Source organism: Lonchura striata, chromosome 13, assembly GCF_050655825.1.
Source record: "Lonchura striata isolate lonStrDom1 chromosome 13, ASM5065582v1, whole genome shotgun sequence".
Taxonomy (NCBI): Eukaryota; Metazoa; Chordata; class Aves; order Passeriformes; family Estrildidae; genus Lonchura; species Lonchura striata.
Window position 1 is genome coordinate 16,565,298 of NC_140715.1, and position 18,812 is coordinate 16,584,109.

The 18,812-nt window shown below is 42.6% G+C and overlaps 1 protein-coding gene and 1 long non-coding RNA gene across 6 annotated transcripts in view; one reads left to right on the top strand and one right to left on the bottom strand.

Annotated features, from left to right (window-relative positions):
- Positions 1–4,713: 4,713 nt before the first annotated feature.
- On the top strand, positions 4,714–18,370 carry LOC146766193 (uncharacterized). The gene is made up of 2 exons (XR_014958335.1): positions 4,714–5,717; positions 7,842–18,370. It is a non-coding gene; the product is annotated as an uncharacterized LOC146766193 (long non-coding RNA).
- The window catches only part of EBF1 (EBF transcription factor 1), a 268,796-nt gene continuing 265,617 nt past the window's right edge, over positions 15,634–18,812 (bottom strand). For all 5 annotated transcript variants that reach the window (XR_014958333.1, XM_021530736.3, XM_021530735.3 and 2 more), the window contains exon 16: positions 15,634–18,809. Coding sequence is in view for 4 of the 5 variants with exons in the window: in XM_021530736.3 (XP_021386411.1) it covers positions 18,778–18,809 (32 nt within the window). In the remaining variant the exon portion in view is untranslated. The remainder of the gene's footprint in view (positions 18,810–18,812) is intronic.

Below are 18,812 nucleotides of genomic sequence, written 5' to 3' on the forward strand. Positions count from 1 at the left end.
TCTCCCCAGAGGGAAATATTCCTGCCCTGGCACACCAGAGCCTGGCTTCATGCCATGCTCTCGGTGTGAGCCTTGCATACCTGACCCAAAAGGTGAGCAGGCTGGAGAGGTGCAGAGGGGAGGACCTGCCCTTTTGGGAAGTGGTGGGATTGTGGCTGTGCAGAACAGCCCCTCCTCTGCTTCCAGCAGGGGATATTTCTGCCCATCCTTTGGCATAAATCTCATATATTCTGCAAAAACCCTTCTGCATGGTTGCCCCTGGCATACTGATGCAATACACACCCTGTGCTGTGATGGCACTGAGTCCTTGGATGGGGGGTTAGAACATGCTCCAGCTTTGCAAAACATGCCTTTAAATATTTATTCTAATTGTATCTGTACCATTGTGTGACTAAACCTTCTCCATTATTCACAGCAATAGATCCGCTTATCATAATGATGTGCTGTCTTTTGAGCATTAAATACAACCCTCAAGTTGCTGTTTGAGGCTTTTTTTCCCCCTCATTCTTTTAAAAAATACTGAGCTATAACAGTCTGTTTCTTACTGAATGAGCTGCCGCTCATAAGTGAGCAATCAGTATTATCTAAATAAATGAAATATTCTTTGGGGCTCAACAAAACGCTTGTTAGGTTGAAAGTAATCTCTAGGAAATGAATGGTGTTTGTTGGTCTTTGAGAACACAGAAGAGATTCAAGCTTGTGTTAGTATTTCCAACAGTGCCAACATAAATGTGCAAGTCTCTAAGATACAGAGCTTGTTATTGTTATCAGATGAGGGCTGGAGAGAAATGTGGTGTTATGTAATTCAGAATTACTACTTAGCATGGAAATAGGCTGCAGAACACACTCAGAGAGTCTGGTTTAAGTGTACAGTGGTTGCAGAAGGAACAGCCTGGTGAGCCAGGGGATCCCAGGATACTGCTGCCAACTCAAATTGCTCCACCAAAGCTCATGGATGCCACCTGGACTCAGCACCCTTGAAAAATGAGTCCAGAATATGATTTCCTGAGTGGCTGTTGTGTGTTTTGCACTATTGTGGATCACTCTCTCCAGGGCTATAAAAAGAGAGGGTTCTTTGCTAGCTCACCTGGCTGGCACTGCCATAGCCCCAAAAACTTGGAGAAAGTCCCACCGCTTTCAAACCTCATCATTTCCCAGAGACCATCATGCAGCTTTATCATAACACTTTTGATTGAAAACATGCAACAGCTTTCACCCCACTCCAAGGCCCAGTGTTGGCTCTTTGAATGTATTTTGGACCACCACTCATCCACAGAATGCTGAAACAGGCAGTGAACCTGCTGGCTACACTCTCACCTTCCTTCCACCTGCCTGGTGGGTCCTACATTGCTTTTAATTTTATGTTTTGTGTTTGTTTTTATGTCCAAAATACCTTCTTCAGGGTAACGGGCAATTTTGTATTTTTGGGCATTCAGAGACCAGGTCCTTCTTCAAGTAGTGAGAGGAGACATGGTCGAGTGCTATGAGTCAGGGGTTATTCTTGTGTGACAGGATCCTCCTGGGGGATCTTGGCAACTCCTTTAGGCTGAAGTAAAGGTGTTGGGGAACATTTGCCAGGTGAGGTACCCATTGGAACTGCTCTTGCAAAGAGGAAGGAAGCTGTTTAAATCAGGTGTTTAAAGTTAGACTTCTGGAAATGAATCCCATCTTCAGGAATTAAGAGGTGGAAGTTTGAGACCTGGACTAGTTTCTGACCATCTGCTTGGGTGAAAGGATCCATTTTCTTTTATATGACTCTGAGTTAAAATATTTCCTGTAACAAACTTCTGGGTACAAAAGCAATTTGCAACTTAGAGGGGAAAAGACCTGACATTTTAAAGGCAAACTATCAACTAAAATAAAGTGAAAGGATTATTATGTGCATATGAAGGATGGGGAATAAGTGAGATATTTGTGACATATACAGATTGTTCATGGAAAAATGATTGCTATGAGTAACATGAAAATTAGTGCCGTACTGCACTTTGGCAAGTTCATGGCTCTGCTTCTATCTTTAGAGCTTGATTTTATAGCATGACCGTCTCAGTAGTGCCTGGGGCTTCTCTTACTCTCTCTTTTTGAGGACACTTTTTTTGGACACCTGAAATAGTCTCAGAACTGCCCTGAAACCTTACAAAGGTTTCTGCCACTGTGAAAAAACCTGAAAATCCAGTTGGCGGAATCTCCTGAAGTCCAAGCTGCTGGTGGATCAATGCTCCCTTCTTTGTCCCCAGATCTACAACACTTAAAATTGAACAAGGATGTCCTTCAAACATGTCCTCAAATGAAGGCACCAAATGTGCCTTCAAAGCTCTGCAGCCTGTGCTCAATGTTCAGCAAGGTTTTATCTACCATCAAAGCCAAAGTGAAGAACATCCCTGCACATTTTGTTGGGCCTTCAGGGGTGTCATTATAGCCCCAGACCAACAGCTCTGCCTTTCCCAGACGAGCTAATTTCCACCATCAGTCTGTCCCTCAAAATAAACACAGTGTGCTTCTTAAACTGGAAAACCATGCTGAAAAGAGGATGAAAAACCTCAGAGGAAAGAAGTGTGAAAAACTATGATTATTAGGAGGTCCAAGCCAAAGGAAACTAGAGCTGCATTGTCTTTGAACAGCATGTTTGTACTAAGAACTTGTAGCACTTTTTAGTTTTGTTTTGCTATCTGCCATTGACTGTCACATTTCACAACTTAAGAAACATGTTATTTCTTTGTTTATTTTGTCAGTCTTAGTCTCTGGAGGGAAATTATATCACTGTTTCAGTGGAATAGATTTAATTTGTTTGTGTCTTGTTGTCTATAGCATCTATCTAACTACTTATCTCTGAAGTTACCTCTCAGTCAAAGGTTTTCTGTTTCATTCACATTTTAACAGGAGGGAATTTGCACTTGATTGCTTTGAACACTTCCTAAGTTTGGCCAGCTATCTATGTATTTATTTTTCTGTTCTAGTGAGGGAAAATGGGAATTTAAAATGTATGGAGCCAGCAGAGGTTTAGCTGTGATTTGTTTCTAATGTAGAGGAAAATTGCCCAAGTAATCTTATCCCATTCATACAACTAATATGGCCATGAGGCTCTGATGTGTTGAACAGTAAACACCACACAACATACCCTTAAGAACTGTGGCTTAAAAGATTTCTTATTTTCCATCACACGCTTCCAGCTTTCGATGAATAAATATCAGGTCCTGCTTGCACTAACGTCCATGGGAGTTTTCATGGGCTTAAATGAGAGTAATAGAAGTTCCTGGTTTATAAGCATATTTTATAAAAATGATAGTTATTATGCATTATGGAGTTAAATGGTAACACTGGGTAGCTGTGTGAGGGAAAAAAATTCTGATACAAGCTAGCTACAACAGCCAATTCAGATTGAGAATGTATAAACCCACAATCAACATTTGGGCAAGGGAGGCCATGCATTCTCCAACAAATGAGGGCTTGATATATGGAATAAATTCTTGCTATATTTTCTAATAACCAAAAATTGAGATACCCATGCAGGGAAATGCTCTGACCTGTGTGATACAGGAGACACTTTAGATGAATGTGGCAATTCGTTTGGGCTTCATAGCTATCAACTGGGTCAGCTCAGTCACACCTTCACCAACGTGATCTTAGAGCAAATTTAGATATACATGCATATAGAGAGGGATGCACACATCCAAACCCAGGACTACTTGTTGAGAAGATGCAGAAAATGAGGAGGGCTTGAGAATATGAGGGAGAAGAAGATTTACATGTATCACCTTCCATACAAGACCAGAAGAAGTCAAATCTTGTCTCATCGTCATCATTGGTGCAATTTGCACCTGCCACACACTTAAATCTCTTTAATCATTGTGAAGCACATAGGTTAGGATTGAACACAGTCTTCACAGAATTTTAGTGACCCTCCTAATCTTTTTAATCAAAATATCTTGTGATATTTGGCTACAGTATTTCACCCCTGACACCAAGCAAATTGTTAAATGGTAATTTAACACATCATCTTGCAGGACTTTTAATGGATCCAAACTCATACCTTTCCTCATCCTTTTGCAATGGTGTGAGAAATAAGTAGTTGATTAACCTGGGCCCTTGAGAAAGGATGGGTTTAGGCACTATCTCCGCTGAATTTTATATTGATATTCTGTAAAATTCTTCCCTGAATAAACAAATATTAAATATTGCTCGTTCATCCGATGAAATCTACACATGGTTTGAGTACAAGCCTGTTTCTTATATGCCATTACCTCCTTTGCCACATCCCCACAATTCCTTTGAATCTTCTCCAGATCCAGTGGCTGTTGAATTTACATTCTTCTCTGGGCTGTTAATGAGTATATTGATTAATACTGGCTCCGGTATCAATCCCCATGGGAGACCAATTGATACTTCCCTCTCTTTTGACACAAAGCCATTGATGATAAGTCATTGGCTCCTAGCTGTTGGATAGATTTTTGTCTACCTTATTGTGTTATTATGCAGGCTATGCAACTCCAGCTTTCCTATTGAGCTCATGGGTAGAACAAAACTAACAATTTACTAAAAATCCAACTATGTTATGTCTGCCTTAATTAATTTCTCAGTATAATTGGGCCTGAGCTTCCTTTCACAGGCCTGTACCAGCTATTACATGCTTCCACATAATCTTGACCATTTCTGTCAGGTTTTGTTTCTATAGAATCATGGAATAATTTAGGATGGATGTCACCTGTTCCAAGCTCTGGCTCGGAACAGGTTCTGTTGGATCAGATTGGTCAGGGTTGTGTTCAGTAAAGTCCTGAGCACCTGAGAGGTGTGGCTACACAAGCTCTCTGGGTAACATGCCCATTTTCATGTCCTGTGATTCTTTTTGTGCATTTCATGGCATTATCACACACCAGTTCCAGCTCCCACACTGGTGGGCAGCAGATACAGCAGTGCCTGTTTCCCTTTCTCAAAGGCAGCATCTTGATGAGGACTGAGTCCCCATTTCAAATTTCAGTGGATCCACACACATTGGGACAGTAGAATGGACCCACCAGATCAAAGAACTACCCAGGACATCCCTGCTGTGCTCTGCCAGTGCCAGCTCCCCCGTGGACCTGTCCTTATCGAGCACACTCAGCACAGCTTACGTAAATATTTGCTCACTTTGGAGCAAATACTCCTTATCCAATTGTCTTCCTAAGCGATGAGGATGTGGGCACAGAGCCCCTTCTTAACTCCTCTGACATGATAAGCATTCAGCTCCAGTAACTGAGGCCTGGTACAGTCAGAGCTCTTACAGGGGAGGAGTGCTTAAGCAAATTGTATCTCAATGGAATCAATAGGACTTTGGCACTTGCTGAATGTTTAAGCACGTGCTGAAGTGTTTACTATTCAGCCCCTCATTTAGTTCCCATTTAATTAAACAGAATCAGATTCTCACAGAAGTAAATCACAGGAGTTTCTCCCAAAGGAGTTTTCCCAGTTTGCAATAATTGAAGAGTTGTCTAATGTCCCAACTCTACATCTTTTTTTTTTTTTTTTAGACGCTCCTCTGTCTGTCTACCCAACCTATATTATTTTCACCTCCAAAATTATAAACTATTCAAAGGAGAGATGCTGTCAGAAGCAGCCAAAAGGGACACAGGTTTCCTCAGTTACAAATGAAGTTCTGAGCCTTTGGTAAATGAAATGAAACTTTTCTGATGTAATTGTTCTTCAAGTCTAAGCTGATATAAGCATCTCTGCTTCTCCTGATACAGGTAAGGATTTCTTTGGAAGTTTAGTGCTCCCACTCCAGATAAAAGCAAGTCATTTGCTGCTTTCATCATGTCACTACTAATTTCCAAACAGTCAAACCTGCTGCTAATTTATTTACTGAACACTGAAGCCCTGTTAGCAGGGGCTGCTACTGAAACTGCTTTCTGGCCTTCGGCTTTTGTTTGTTGACAGCCTGATTTCCCAGTAGGCCATTTCCACCTGTGTTTCTGTTGTTTTTAGTGCATGTCTTTCTTTCTTCTTCCCAGTGAGTGTCTCCCAAATGGCTCCTGAAGGGTTTCTCATCTTCCCTCGCTCTCTCATCCCCTTCTCCCTCCCAGCTGCAAGGACTCTCAGCTCTGCTTTCAGTCATTCTGCAGTTAGTGGTTGTCTACACTGCTGAGCTCCCATGGGGCACTAATTTTTGTTTCAAGGACAAGATTCAAAAGAGTTTGCTACACACAGGTTGCAGGGTGCACCTTCAGATGTGCCTTCAAATAGACTTTGGAGATTTGAATATATGAGCTTTTGAAAATCAGTTTTTAAATTGCAAGGGAGGCCTATTAAGTGCTGTAAATTTTTTTTTTCTTTTCTATTTTAAAAGCTGCATTAAAAAAAGTGATTTTTTTTCCTTCCTTTCTCCCATGACATTGGGTGGAAATAGAAGTTAGGAAACTGCCATTTCCCTTTAACTTCATGCATATCAAAGGCAGAGAGATGACAGGATAAAATGATTCAGAGAGTGGCCGGCATACTCGGTGTCTGGAGGAGCCAGTAAAGAAAAATATTGAGATGTTTCAGTGGTTTCTTTGCAACAAGTCAGTGTGCCAGGAGCTTTAAGTGTGCAAGAAACGTTCTAAGATGATTTCCATGAATAGAAAAATTCAGAGGCTGCACAGGTCTAAGGATTTATATCTCAAGATGTTATTCTAATTTTGCATTTCTTGATACACCCTTTATTTCATATGTAATTTCTGGTTTACACTTAATTTATCTTAACCACAGCAATGTTTAAGTCTTGATGAGCTCCATTTTGAGAGGACCCGTTGATACTCACAGCTACTGTCTGGTACACTGGGCTTCAAAAATTCTCCTTTGCTTGCATGTTAAATTCAAATGGGATTTTATGCCTCAATTTTGAAGTGTTGGTTTCTAATAAAGTCCATTAAACTCAATAAAACTGCTTGTCTTTTGGCTTAAGCTTGGAACTGCAGACTGGGGGAGTCTGCTGGTTAAAACTGGTGGGCCCTTGATTTCTCAGACTGGATGTTTATGTCTAGTCAGCACTTCTGATTTTTTTTCTCCCTACTTTGCCTCAGTTTCTCACTTTTAAAACAAAGGTGGCAAGACTGTCCTGCCCCAAATAGGCACTGAAATTGTTCAGAAACAAATATTGGTGTGAGAATTTTCAAAACATCCCTGGAGCAGAGCTCAGGGAGTGAAGCTCTGCTGCCCAGTGCTGTGCCTGGAGGCCACCCCTGCACACACAGCCAGGGGCTCAGCACTGCAGCTACACTCTACTGACCTTGAGTGAGTCTCTCAGCTGCTGTGTCTCTCCATTTCCCAATAATACTGCAATAAGACTAATATTTACTTTCCTCACAGCCACATAGTAGTCAGAATGAATTAATGTTTATAAAGGACTTGGGAGTCCTTGGATGAATGGTCCCACAGAAGTGCTAAGCAGAGCGTGCATTGTCATTTCCTTGTAGATAAATACATATCATTTACATGGCTGTACAGAGCTGTTCACACAAGCATATGCAATGTCTCATCTCAGTGCACTCAGGCTAGCACAGGATATAAGAACAAACTCAACAGTCCTTGACAATTCATGTCATTTTGCTTTGAAATGAGTATATTTTCTGTGAGAACAGAGCTTATCATGTAATCTCCAATGAAAGTTATGTTCTGCCTTTTTACAGTTGCCATGATGCAAATGTCATTTGTACTCTCCTTCTTTATGAAAGTTAACAGTTATTTAAGAGATCAAAGTTAATTATCACTAAGGAGATCATTTTTACCTATCAACCCACTTTTGTAACCCCACTATCACAAGTAGAAGCTTTATGCTAATCAGTTTTCTAATTTCCATAAATTACTGATAGAATTACTTTTTTTTTTTACAGCATGAAAGTAGATCTGTTGGTGAAAGCTCTTGAGAGGTAAAAAGACAGAGAGAAAATGAGGTAAGGTGCATTTTCAAGAGTTTACCAGCTGAATGTGGTACCAAGAAAATAAAATCCAAATCATTAGTTTCATCACACCACAAAACTTGTGGATGCTGCAGCTTCCCTGCACTGCAGAAATCTGATGCACACACATTGTTTCAATTTAACATGGTGATAGAATGGAAGTGAACGTGAGGATCACCGTGTGACCCTATTACATGTGAAGTGTCTCTATTAGAGCTGCAGAGACAGCATGCCAGAGGAGCTGAAATGTGTTGATAGAAACAAACAGATATACCTGTTTAAAAGCAGCAGTCAGAAACTCTGCAGTGTGATCCAAGCATGTTCTGCTGGAGAGGGCAAAGTAGTCTATCCTAGGGGAAGAGGATATTAAGAAAGAAACCCTTTCCACTCCATCACAGCCCTTTCTGTGCACTGAGCTTGCCAAATGGAAGCTGCTGCTGCTGCTGTGGAAGTTGTTACTGCTATGACTGACAGCTGCTGCAAAATAACCTCAGCTACAGCATGGAAGGAACAATAAGAACTCAAAATGAAACAGATGCGGATATTTTGGGTATCCCCTTGGTCTAAAAGTTGAGTAAAATAATTGCTTAGTAATTAACAAGCTTGTTGCTAGGCTGCTGCAGCCTTTTAGACTAATGCTGATGAGTTCCAACATAAATTAAATTGTCTCCAACGCAGAGTCTACAACCTAATGTTGTATCCATGCCTCACCTGAACGAATCCACACTTGTGGAGCCTCATCTGGAGTTGGCAACAGAGCAGTTCAGCTTCCAGTGGGCATCAGCAGATTTCTGCTTGACCACTACTCCCTAGAATAAGGAGGGACCTGAGTTGTCATTTTGGTCACATTGGAATGCCAGCATCTCCTGTCCTTGCCTCTGTACCTGTGGCAGTTCCCACAGCAGCATTTTTAACCAAGTTGAAGAGTCCAGCTGTTGCTCTTCCAGGTGCCTGAAGCACTTTCCTTGTCCAGGAAGGAACTGGCAACAAGGCAAAGCCCAGAGAGCCCAGTGGCATCAACAGGGCCACATCCCCTCTGCTGCCACAGGCACCCCACATCCCCCAGGCACTGTCTGGGCAGCCCCACAACCCCAACAGGCTCCAGAGCTAAATGCAAGGGACACCTGAAAGCACCCCAGGAACAGGCAGCCACAAAGGAGTGTGAAAGGACCTGAGCTTCCCCCTGGCTGTGAGGTTTTGTGTCTCTTCTTAGAGAAAAGCAGCACAAAACTACATTCTCTCCTGGCTTTTTATTCCTCGACCTTCACCTCTCTGGCATGCACACACCTATTTCTCTTCAAACGCAGGAGCCACCCCACTGAAGTCAGCAGGACTCTCCTGGTGCTTCAAGCCAAGCATGCATATGCCTGGATCCAGTTGATATTTACAGAAGGCTCCTTTTGAATTGGCTTTTGATTATACCACCTGTGTCAGAGGGTTGTTCCTTATTGCATTTGTGGATAGCGGGATCAGCGTGACTTGCTTCCACGTGAGAAAGATGGCAAAAGATTGCAAATATAACCTTTAACATTGCAGGCCTTTTTTGACTGCCATGTACTGCACTGAACGGTGTATTTGTGGTTGAAAGGGAGCATAAACTATGATGCAGAACACTAAAGGATTGAGAAAATGTAACCTTTGAGCGGGTGGTTTGAGTTTTATTATCCCATTTATTTATTCTGCTGGATATCTGTAGGATAATATGATCAATGAGTTGGAATCCTTCTTGTTTCTACCAACAACAAATCAAACCATTAATAGGCCAATAAAACCCCGGGATTTGGAGAGAGGGGAGGAGGGGAAGTAATTGCATTGTTCTGATGCTAACGAGGCACATCTATCTTGAAATAACTGATTAAAGCTGGTGTTGACACAAGGCCTTTGCACAGAAAAGGCTCAGAACAAGGTGTGTAGTGCTGGGGTCCCAGTGGCAGCTCTGTGTTTTCTGTGTGTGCTGTGGGATGTGGGAAGCACCTGTCTGGGGGGATTCATCCTGCTTAACCCTCTCTGTGCACCACAGGGACAGGCTGGCAGTGCAGTGGGGCAGGAGCATGCAGGGTTCACGGGGCATGATGTGTGGCTGATAAATAGTTCCACAGCTGTGTGATTGCATAATGATAGCCACATTCATTCACCTGCCTATCAAAAGCGATGCATTAAAGTTTGAGCTCTCTTCCCCAGGGTCCACAGAGAGACATTTGAGTGTTAGCTTATAGTCTTTAACATTCCTCCTAGCAGTGGGCTAAGTGCAGTGGGGTTAAACAGAGTCCCTTTTGCTTAGTAACCCATTAGCTAATGGGTGTGTAAGCCCATCAATTTGCTGTTTATTCCCTAACCCCATTAGGGTACACCTGCTGTGCATAAAAAATACACCTGACAAATCAGAGTGATAGTTGAAATAAAATAAATATCAAGTGTTGTTATAGCTGATCCATAGTGTTTAAGGCAGAAAGGGCATAACAGTGATTTGTGATGGCAGAACAAAATAGCTCGTGCTGGCTCATGGTAGCTTGAGCAGGTTGATATAAATCCCCCTGCCATCACCTGTAGGCTCCAGAACTCAGCTCCCTCTTTGCCCAGCCCCAGGGACCCCTCCAGAGGGCTGGAGTTCACCTTCAAACGCCATCTCCAAGCACCTTCTGCAGAGCCACAGTGCTGCTAAGTGATAAATTAATTATTTGGGGGAGGGAGGGTGAGAGTTCACAGGCTGCTCTCCTGCGAAGGCAGCCAGCAGCTTCAAATCTGTCTCCAATACCAGGCCATTTGTTTTGTCACTTCATGGGCTTTATTTATTTATTTATCTCGCAGCTCGCCCTGTGATTAAAACTGTTGAGACAGCTGTTAGCTGGTAGCAACTTTCCTGTTGCTGCTTCCTGCCATCAGTCAGGGGCTGAGGGGGTGATGGGAGCTGCCCTGAGCTGCCCCTCTGGGCCAGGGGCAGGAGCATTCCCAGCCCCCCTGTCCCCATCCCCAAGGTCTGCTGCAGCCCCACAGCACAAATAGAAACTCCAGCAATGAACCTGTGGAACTCGCTGCCCAAAGGTGTTACTGAAATGAAGGTATTAGCAGAAAATGTATTAAAACAGGGGGATGTTCTTTTGTTTAAAAAAAAAAGAACACCATCACCACCGACTGGGGAGGATGATGACAGTAAGGTGAGCAAGGGCTCAAGGTGGTAAAAAATGAATGGGATTTGAATGAGCCAGGATTGGGCTTTATGGAGAGGAGCTGGATGCCCTCTGCCATCAGGGTGCTGAGCAGCCAGGCCAGGGAGGGCAGGTGGAGAACACACAGGCAGAGAATTTTTAACATCTGGGATAGCAGAGAATGGAGAAGTATTCCAATCTCTGTGGTGGGGAAATATGCCTAGAAAGCCTCTCAGGCTGAAGAAAGCTGAGAACCAGGTCTGGGCAGGCGGTGTAACCTCAGGTGTGCAGGGGGCTGTGACCACAAACACTTCTGCTGAAGAAAACAAATGTACAGGCTTTCTGCAATCCCTTAGGGCTGGCAGTGCTGGCAGAGACAGGGCCACTCATGGCTGCTAAACCCATAGCTGGGCAAGCTGAAAAGCTCAATTGTAGTTAAAAACAAAAAGAGGGTGAGTGAGAAGGAGAGACCAGGCCAGCCCTGCCCTGCAGTGGAGCCAGTGAATTGCCAAAAGTCTCAGACAGCGTTAAGGCAATGGAGAGAGAGTTTTGGGTTGCCTGAACTAGATTGCAAGTGCTGCTGATGCACCAAGGAGCAGTGATAAAATGAACAAAGCAAGTCATTGCTCTTGGCTTGCATTATCCACAGGCTTTGGCATTTTCCAGCCCAGTGCCTGTCTCTGCCTTCCTGGCCCACTGCTGCTCTTACTTTTACATTATGACTGTCGAGGAGTGTATCATTCATAACATCCCTATCACAGAGAGATTCCTTTTTAAATGCTTGGGGAGATGGAGGGCTACAAACCCTGGGAAATCAGCTATACCTAATATATTATGTAGAAGTTCTGTAATCATTATTGAACTAAAGTGCATTGAGTAAGTGGATAAAATCAGTCCCACTGTAGCATAAGTCTCCAGAGATCACAGATAAAAATGCCTCGCACTTAAGCAGAAAAAGGTAACAAAATATTTCCAGTCCCAGCAACAGCATTTTCCCCTCTATATAAATAGGGAACCCTCAGGAGAAGGCAATGATGCAGCAGAGGTTGAAGGCAAAGTTAATGGTGGTGGTGAGGTGGGGGAGCGAGGCAGTGCCTGGGGCAGGCTGGGTGAGCAGCGTGAGCAAAGCTCCGTGGAAAGGGGCAGAAGGCAGAGCCCCCCCTGGCAGGGCTCTGGGCAGGGAGACATGGGCAGGACCCTGCGAAGCTGGGGGGCACACTGTGGGTCTGGCATGGAGTGGAAATGGATTTTTTTTGTGCTCTGTTTTTTCTCTAGACTCTGCAGAAAAGTCAATTTTCATGACCAAGGTCACCTCAGGCCTTGCTTCCCGTGGCTCTCAGTTCCCCACCTGGGCACAGGCAGGGGCACAAACACGGCTGCATTTTTGTGCCTCCTGTGCTAAGGTCTGCCCTGAGCTGCTGCCCCCCTGCCGGGAGCCAAAGAGGCATCCTCAGTGCTGAATTTATCCTGAGTTATTCTCAACCAGATAACTGAGCCCCTGGGAGCTGAACAGACCTCCAACATCATCGGCCCTTCCCTTTTTCATGCATTGGCCGAGAGCTGCCAGGCTGCAGTGAATCACCTCGGCACGGTGAGACTCTCTTGTAAACCTGCTAAAACTTTTGTAAAGGCTTACAGTACAGGATACATTTTGGCATGAATGAATGTGGGAAAATGAGGGATTCATATTATTTAATGAAAAAAAAAGGGAAGCATTTCATTCCCTTATACAAAGCAGAGTTAAGTTTGACTGGCCTATATAGAACAGAGTTTATGATATGTTTCAGGAAAGCATTAAATGATCATCTAAATATTTTTTTTTCATTGAGTTCTTTATGTGTACATACACATTAATGAGGAATTTTGGGTTTTTCATTGAAAATAAGGGGGAAAATTTGTGTTAGACCACTGTGTTTGCTATTCCTGTGGTAGGCCCACATTAAAAAAAGCCACCTAGAGCTGCAGTCCCTGCTGTTAGGCTGTGACCTGGGTAGTCACTGGCATTCAGGTCCTGGAATTACTTTATTAAAGTTTTCTAGGATGTGTGTTGTTTCTCATGGCCTGCCAATCACATTGGAGCAGTGCCATAAGTTCTGGTCTAGCTCTGTCCTCAAGGGCACCAAGGGGAGGAAGAGAGAAGAGGGCTGTGGAGTTGGAGCTATTACTTATTTATCTGAACTATCGACCTGAACTCTGCTACTGAAATATCAGCATTAGATGCTGGGGAAAAGGAGTGCCAGAGCCAGCACCTGCTGGGAAGTACAAGAAACAGAGATGTCCAATGGGGCCCAAATCAGTCTTTGTTTCATGGAGACAATGGTGCTGGGACAGGCAGGAGTTGACAGGAAGGAGTGAGTACAACTGGTGAGTGGACAAGGAGGCACTAAGCAGCTGGCCAAGTCTCAAGGAACTCAGTGTCAGGTGCTCAGCACCTCTGGGATGTGCCTTCATTGTATTTAGTGACTTGAAATGTTCACTGTTAGGATCTGCCCATTTTTATTAGTACAGCGATAATTGTGTTTGTGAAGGGAGAAGAAGTGAGTAGCAAGTGAAGCTTCTGTAATGTTGCTGTGGATGGGGAATGTGGTTTTTGCTGAAGCACTTCCAAAAACTTCCGTCCTGTGGAAATGAATGAGTCTGGAGCAAGAGTTGGGGGCCAGGGACTCTGTGGGAGGCTGTGACCCACCTGCAGCACAGCAGCACCACGGGAATATTTGCGAGAGGACTGGGGAGCGAGGGGCAGTAAACAGGAAGGAGCTCAGGAAATCAAGGGAATAACATCAAATGAGTCTTCAGCTGCCTCATGCAATGACAGAAGATACAGGGGCTGTGGTGCTAAGCAGTGTTACATAAATGATTACACAACACTACTGTGGCAAGAGCCTAGAGAGACTCTAAAGGGAATAAGCAGACACACAGACACAGCCAGGAAGCTGACAGTGAAGGCATCTTGTCTTGCCAGTGTTTCTTTAATAAAAATTAGAGACATGCCCACACAAAATTACAGTCAGCACCACTGCCAGAGCAGACCATTCAGTGAAAATGACTTCTAGGGTGGATAAAAAAATGAAAGAAGTTACTAGGTCAGGGGGTAGCAGTGAGGCACATCATTATACACCTGATGTCACATCTCCCTGTGTTGTGACAGATGACAGGTCCCTCCCTTTGGGCACAGGACCCACCATGGGCCATGTGTCTCACTCAGCCACAGCTGGATGTGCACCCTGCACCTGGTCCTCATGCTTTGGGTTTCAGAGGGTTTTATTCTGGCACCAGAACCTCTATCACAGCACTGTCCCCCAGCTGAGCTCAGTTTGGACTCTCAGACACCACTGGGGCTGCCCAGCCTCGAGCTCAGCAGCCTCCTGCCATCCTAGCCCACCTTTCTTGTGAAATATGACTCAATTTAAATACCAAATAAATCCATTGTCTCTGGATCCAAAAGGCTGAAGCAGAACTCTTGTTCTGCTGTACATATTACAGGTTATACTACATCCTGAATTTAATCCCTCAGCCTGCTTGCTTTTCAGATACTGACCCAACATCTTTGTAGTCAGCTGAGCACTCACAGAACCCTCAGCTTCAGTGAGAGCTGCCAATATTCACACCATTTGAAAGAGAACCAGGAGAGTTATCTCAGACAGAAAAAACAGATCTCTTGTGCTGACAGAATAAACACATTTGGGGTCTGACTTTGCCAACATCTCTCCTTTCTCAAACTACTGGAGTGGGTCTGCTCACATTTAAGAGATACCCAACACTTCGCATTGCAAGAAGCCACTTCCAGCTGCTTATGTTTTAGCAACTTCATTTTTTTAAAGTAAATTTTAATTTAAACTGAAACACCCGGCATTCCTATTCCTTCCTGCTTTAGGTCTGGTGCTTTCTCTGTGTGACAGAGAAATTAAATGCGTGTGTCAGCCCTCCATATGCCAGAGGTAAAAATCCTCCTGTCAGAGGGGTACAGAGTGAAACAGAGTGCCTGGAACCAATCTAGCAGCTGATGGATTTGTCATTTAGGAAGGGTAGAAGAATGGAAATCCTCTGTAGGAGCCTCCTTCATGGTCAAGGAGCTCAGCACAGGCAGATGCAGCTCCTGGGGCAGTCACTGGACACATGGATGTGCTGCCACTGACTGAAATAATACCCAGAGAAAAACTCCCCACTCCCTGGGTCTCTGGCACAGGGTAGGATGTGCCTGGTGCTCCATGAGCACTGTGTTTAGAGAGAGACAGCTCTTGCAACTGAGCACCTAAAGATAAATATGCCCCTGAAATCCCCTAAAAAAATATGTTGGTCCTATGGGCAAACAATACTCTGAAACAATGGAAATAATAAGATTAACAGGATGAATATTCAGCATTCCAAGTGAGGATCCTTTGAAATCCATTCGAGACAGAGGGAAAGGCATTTCAGTGCACCAGCATTCACCACATGTCACTGTGTAATTCCATGAATTTCTGTCTCGCCTTAATTTCAGGAAGACAATTCAGTAGCCTCTGGCTTCTATATTCTTTTTTTTTTTTCTCTTCTCATCTACTGACTAGCAGAGGCAGAAAAATAAACACACAACTAGGAGCTGTATTCACAGACAGGAAGTAACTTTAATTAAATATTGTGAAAGTTGAAAAGTTTTTACAGCTTGAATTTCTGCAAAAAAATTATAACAATCTCTACAGTAGTTAGTTTCTCTAACAATAGAACTGTACAGTGTGTGTGTCTATTCAAAAAGATTTAGATAAGAAGGTGAAAGGTTAGTAGTTTCAGAGATGACTTCATTTTAGCTGCATCCTAGTACAACTGTGAGGAAATAGGCATTACTTTATGCAATCCAGTCATTGTGAAGCTTCACCTTGTTAAAACTGAAATCTGAATGTTTCCACTTAAAGCCATATTCTGTAAACAGCTGCATCTTTTACTTTGTAAAAGACAAAGGGTGGTGCAGGGGAGATTTTTGACAAATTCCCATTGATTAGATCACGATAAATAGCTGCAAAAGAATGGAATTATGCACATTGCCAAAGGCTCTTTGGACACTGGAGTAGAGACTACAAATGTGGCTAAAGTGGTGTCAGAACTGCTAGGACTGAGTGGAGCTCTACAAGAGTAATTGATGGCGTCACTGGACAAAATATGGCTTTAAATTTGATTACATTGTCGTGCTGTTGCTTATTATGTGAATTAGAATAATCACTTGGAATACAGAGAAGCAATAAACTGATGTCTCTCACATTTTTTCCAGTTCTCTCTTCTTTTATTTTCTCACCATGAAAAAAAAAAAAAAATCCTGTTTTTCTTTCCCTTCCCCCCAAAGATCACACTGTGACATTCTAGTGAAAACCATTGCAAAATTCATACAGGAAGCATGCACAGTTGCAGCATCGTTGTAAATGATTTCTTGCTCGACTAGAAAAAAGTTATATTGTTTTAAGGTAACAAAACAGTTCTTTTGTGCTTTTCAATTCCTTTTTTTTTTTTTCTTAGAATGTTAGTGATGATTGACAGTTCTGGTGCACAGTACAATGTACAAGTGAAATGAATATGATTTGCATTGTTAAGGCATCCAATCTGCTGGTTTATATTTATGTGAAAGACAGAGAAATATACAAGCAGACTTAAGAAAGAAAGTATTTTCATTGGGTTCTATGAAGTTTCTCCCCATATTTAATGCACAAAAATGCGTCACTCCAAAGAGGAGAAATCCCATGCATATTAATAGAGTAAAACAGCATTAGTTTTTGTTAAGCCTCAAAAGCAAAGGATACATTTTTTTTTAAAATCTACATAACTAAATGCTACAAGAATAATATGCTACTTTTTGCCATATATTGGAAAAAACTTCTTAACTTACAAATAATACAAAAATAGACAATGGCTTTTGGGTGGAAATTAAAAAAAAATGGAAGCATGGTTTTAAACAATACTAAAAAAAACAACCCTATAAATGAAATGTATTAAAATCACATTTAAACAGCTAATACAACGGTGAATGACCAAACAAATCAGCACTTTTCACATAGCAAACATACACAATAAAATAAACTTGTAGGGGACAAAAAGCAATGTACAAATTCCAAAGATAAATACATTATTTATATGGATATTTTACAAAATCCCCCGTAAAACAAACGAACAAAAAAAAACAGAAACAAAAAGCTTTTTTTTTCTTTAATTAATTTGCAAGTATGTGCAAGCTAAAGGTAGTGAGCTCTTTTTGCAAAATATGCAGTAAATTTTTTTTCTTTTTTGTGATATTGAAAAACTGTCTTAAGACGTTAAAATGTATAAATAGAACAACAACTTTGGCAAAAAATCACAAAAAATCTACAGTATTTATAACTACATACAAAACACAACAGCAAAGAAAAAATATCAGGTAATGCATCTTCAGAGCTTTGCTGCCTCTTTGACTAATAATTTTTAAGAACACTTCCCAGATAATGATAGCAAAATTTCTTTTTGTCGTAAAACAGAAGCTATGGTTTTGATTTGAAACCCCCCACCCCAAAGTCAAGTTTCACTACTCAAAAGCAGTTCCCTGTCCTGGCTGGAGCGTGGCAGAACTGGGAGGGTCGGCTGATACAGGAACGGGGCCAGTGGGAGCTGGGCCAGGAGGGGTTTGGGGTGGGGAGGGTCAGACCCCCCTGAGGCTGAGCCCATCCTGCCCAGCAGGGCAGGGCAGAGGGGCTGGGACCCCCGGGATGGCCCAGTCTGTGCCCCCCGTGCCAAACCCACAGGGGAGGCTGTGCCCGGGGAAGGGGAGCCTTGGGGGGTCTGAGATATCACCCCAAAGAGAGGGGTCCTGCTCACTCCTCCAGCAGCTCTGGCTCTGCACCTGCAGGCACTGGGTTTACACTTCCAGAGGAAACATTTTTGATATTTCCACCCCGACCTTCCCTTCCACCTGCTTTTTTTGCCAAGAAAAGTTGGACCCGAAGGTCCCCCTCCAACCTGGTGTTCTGGGATGAGCTTTTCCTCTTGGGTTATTTACACAATTTTGCAGCCTGATATTAAAGGTAGAGGTTACTAATCCCACCCCTCACCCCAGCCCTCATAATCCAAAAATATCAGCATTCTTGGGAGTGATATCTGTTTAATCAGAAGATTAAAAATGCTTCATATCAGCAAGTCACCACTGGATAAGCAACATATATGAGCCGACCCTTAATTAAATGGCCATAATTCTTCTATGAAAAACTAACTGGCACTTCTATTCTGTCCCATACAGGCTTGTATGCAAATGACACCACTTTATTCTTCTTTACACAGCTTTAAAAAAAAAAAAGCATAAATTAAAAATGTGGAGTTCCATCTCTAGTGTCCCTTGTGTAATTGTATGATTTATAAAAGACAAATGGTGTTGAGTTAAATCAAGCCTTAAAAAAACCCACAAAAAAAACAGAAGGAAATAAAAGCAAGCCCCCACCCCCCCGCCAAAAAAAAAAAAAAAAAAAAAGTGGATTTTTTATCAACATACAATAAATATATCTCCCAGGTATTTGGGATGGACAACTTGAATCAACACCTTGCAATTGTGGATTGTTAATTTCAGTATTTGCAAGGATGGTGATTTTTCTTTTGTTTAAAAATCTGCAGTTATTGTAAGATCCTTCTTTATTTCTTTTTTATTTTTAAAAAGGCCTGAGTAAAAAGTTCCACTCTGGGACTTGTATCAGAAGCAGAATTCAACCTCTTCATTAATAAAATTCTTCAAGGCAATTCTTTCACATGGGGGGAACAATCATGCCAGATATAGCTG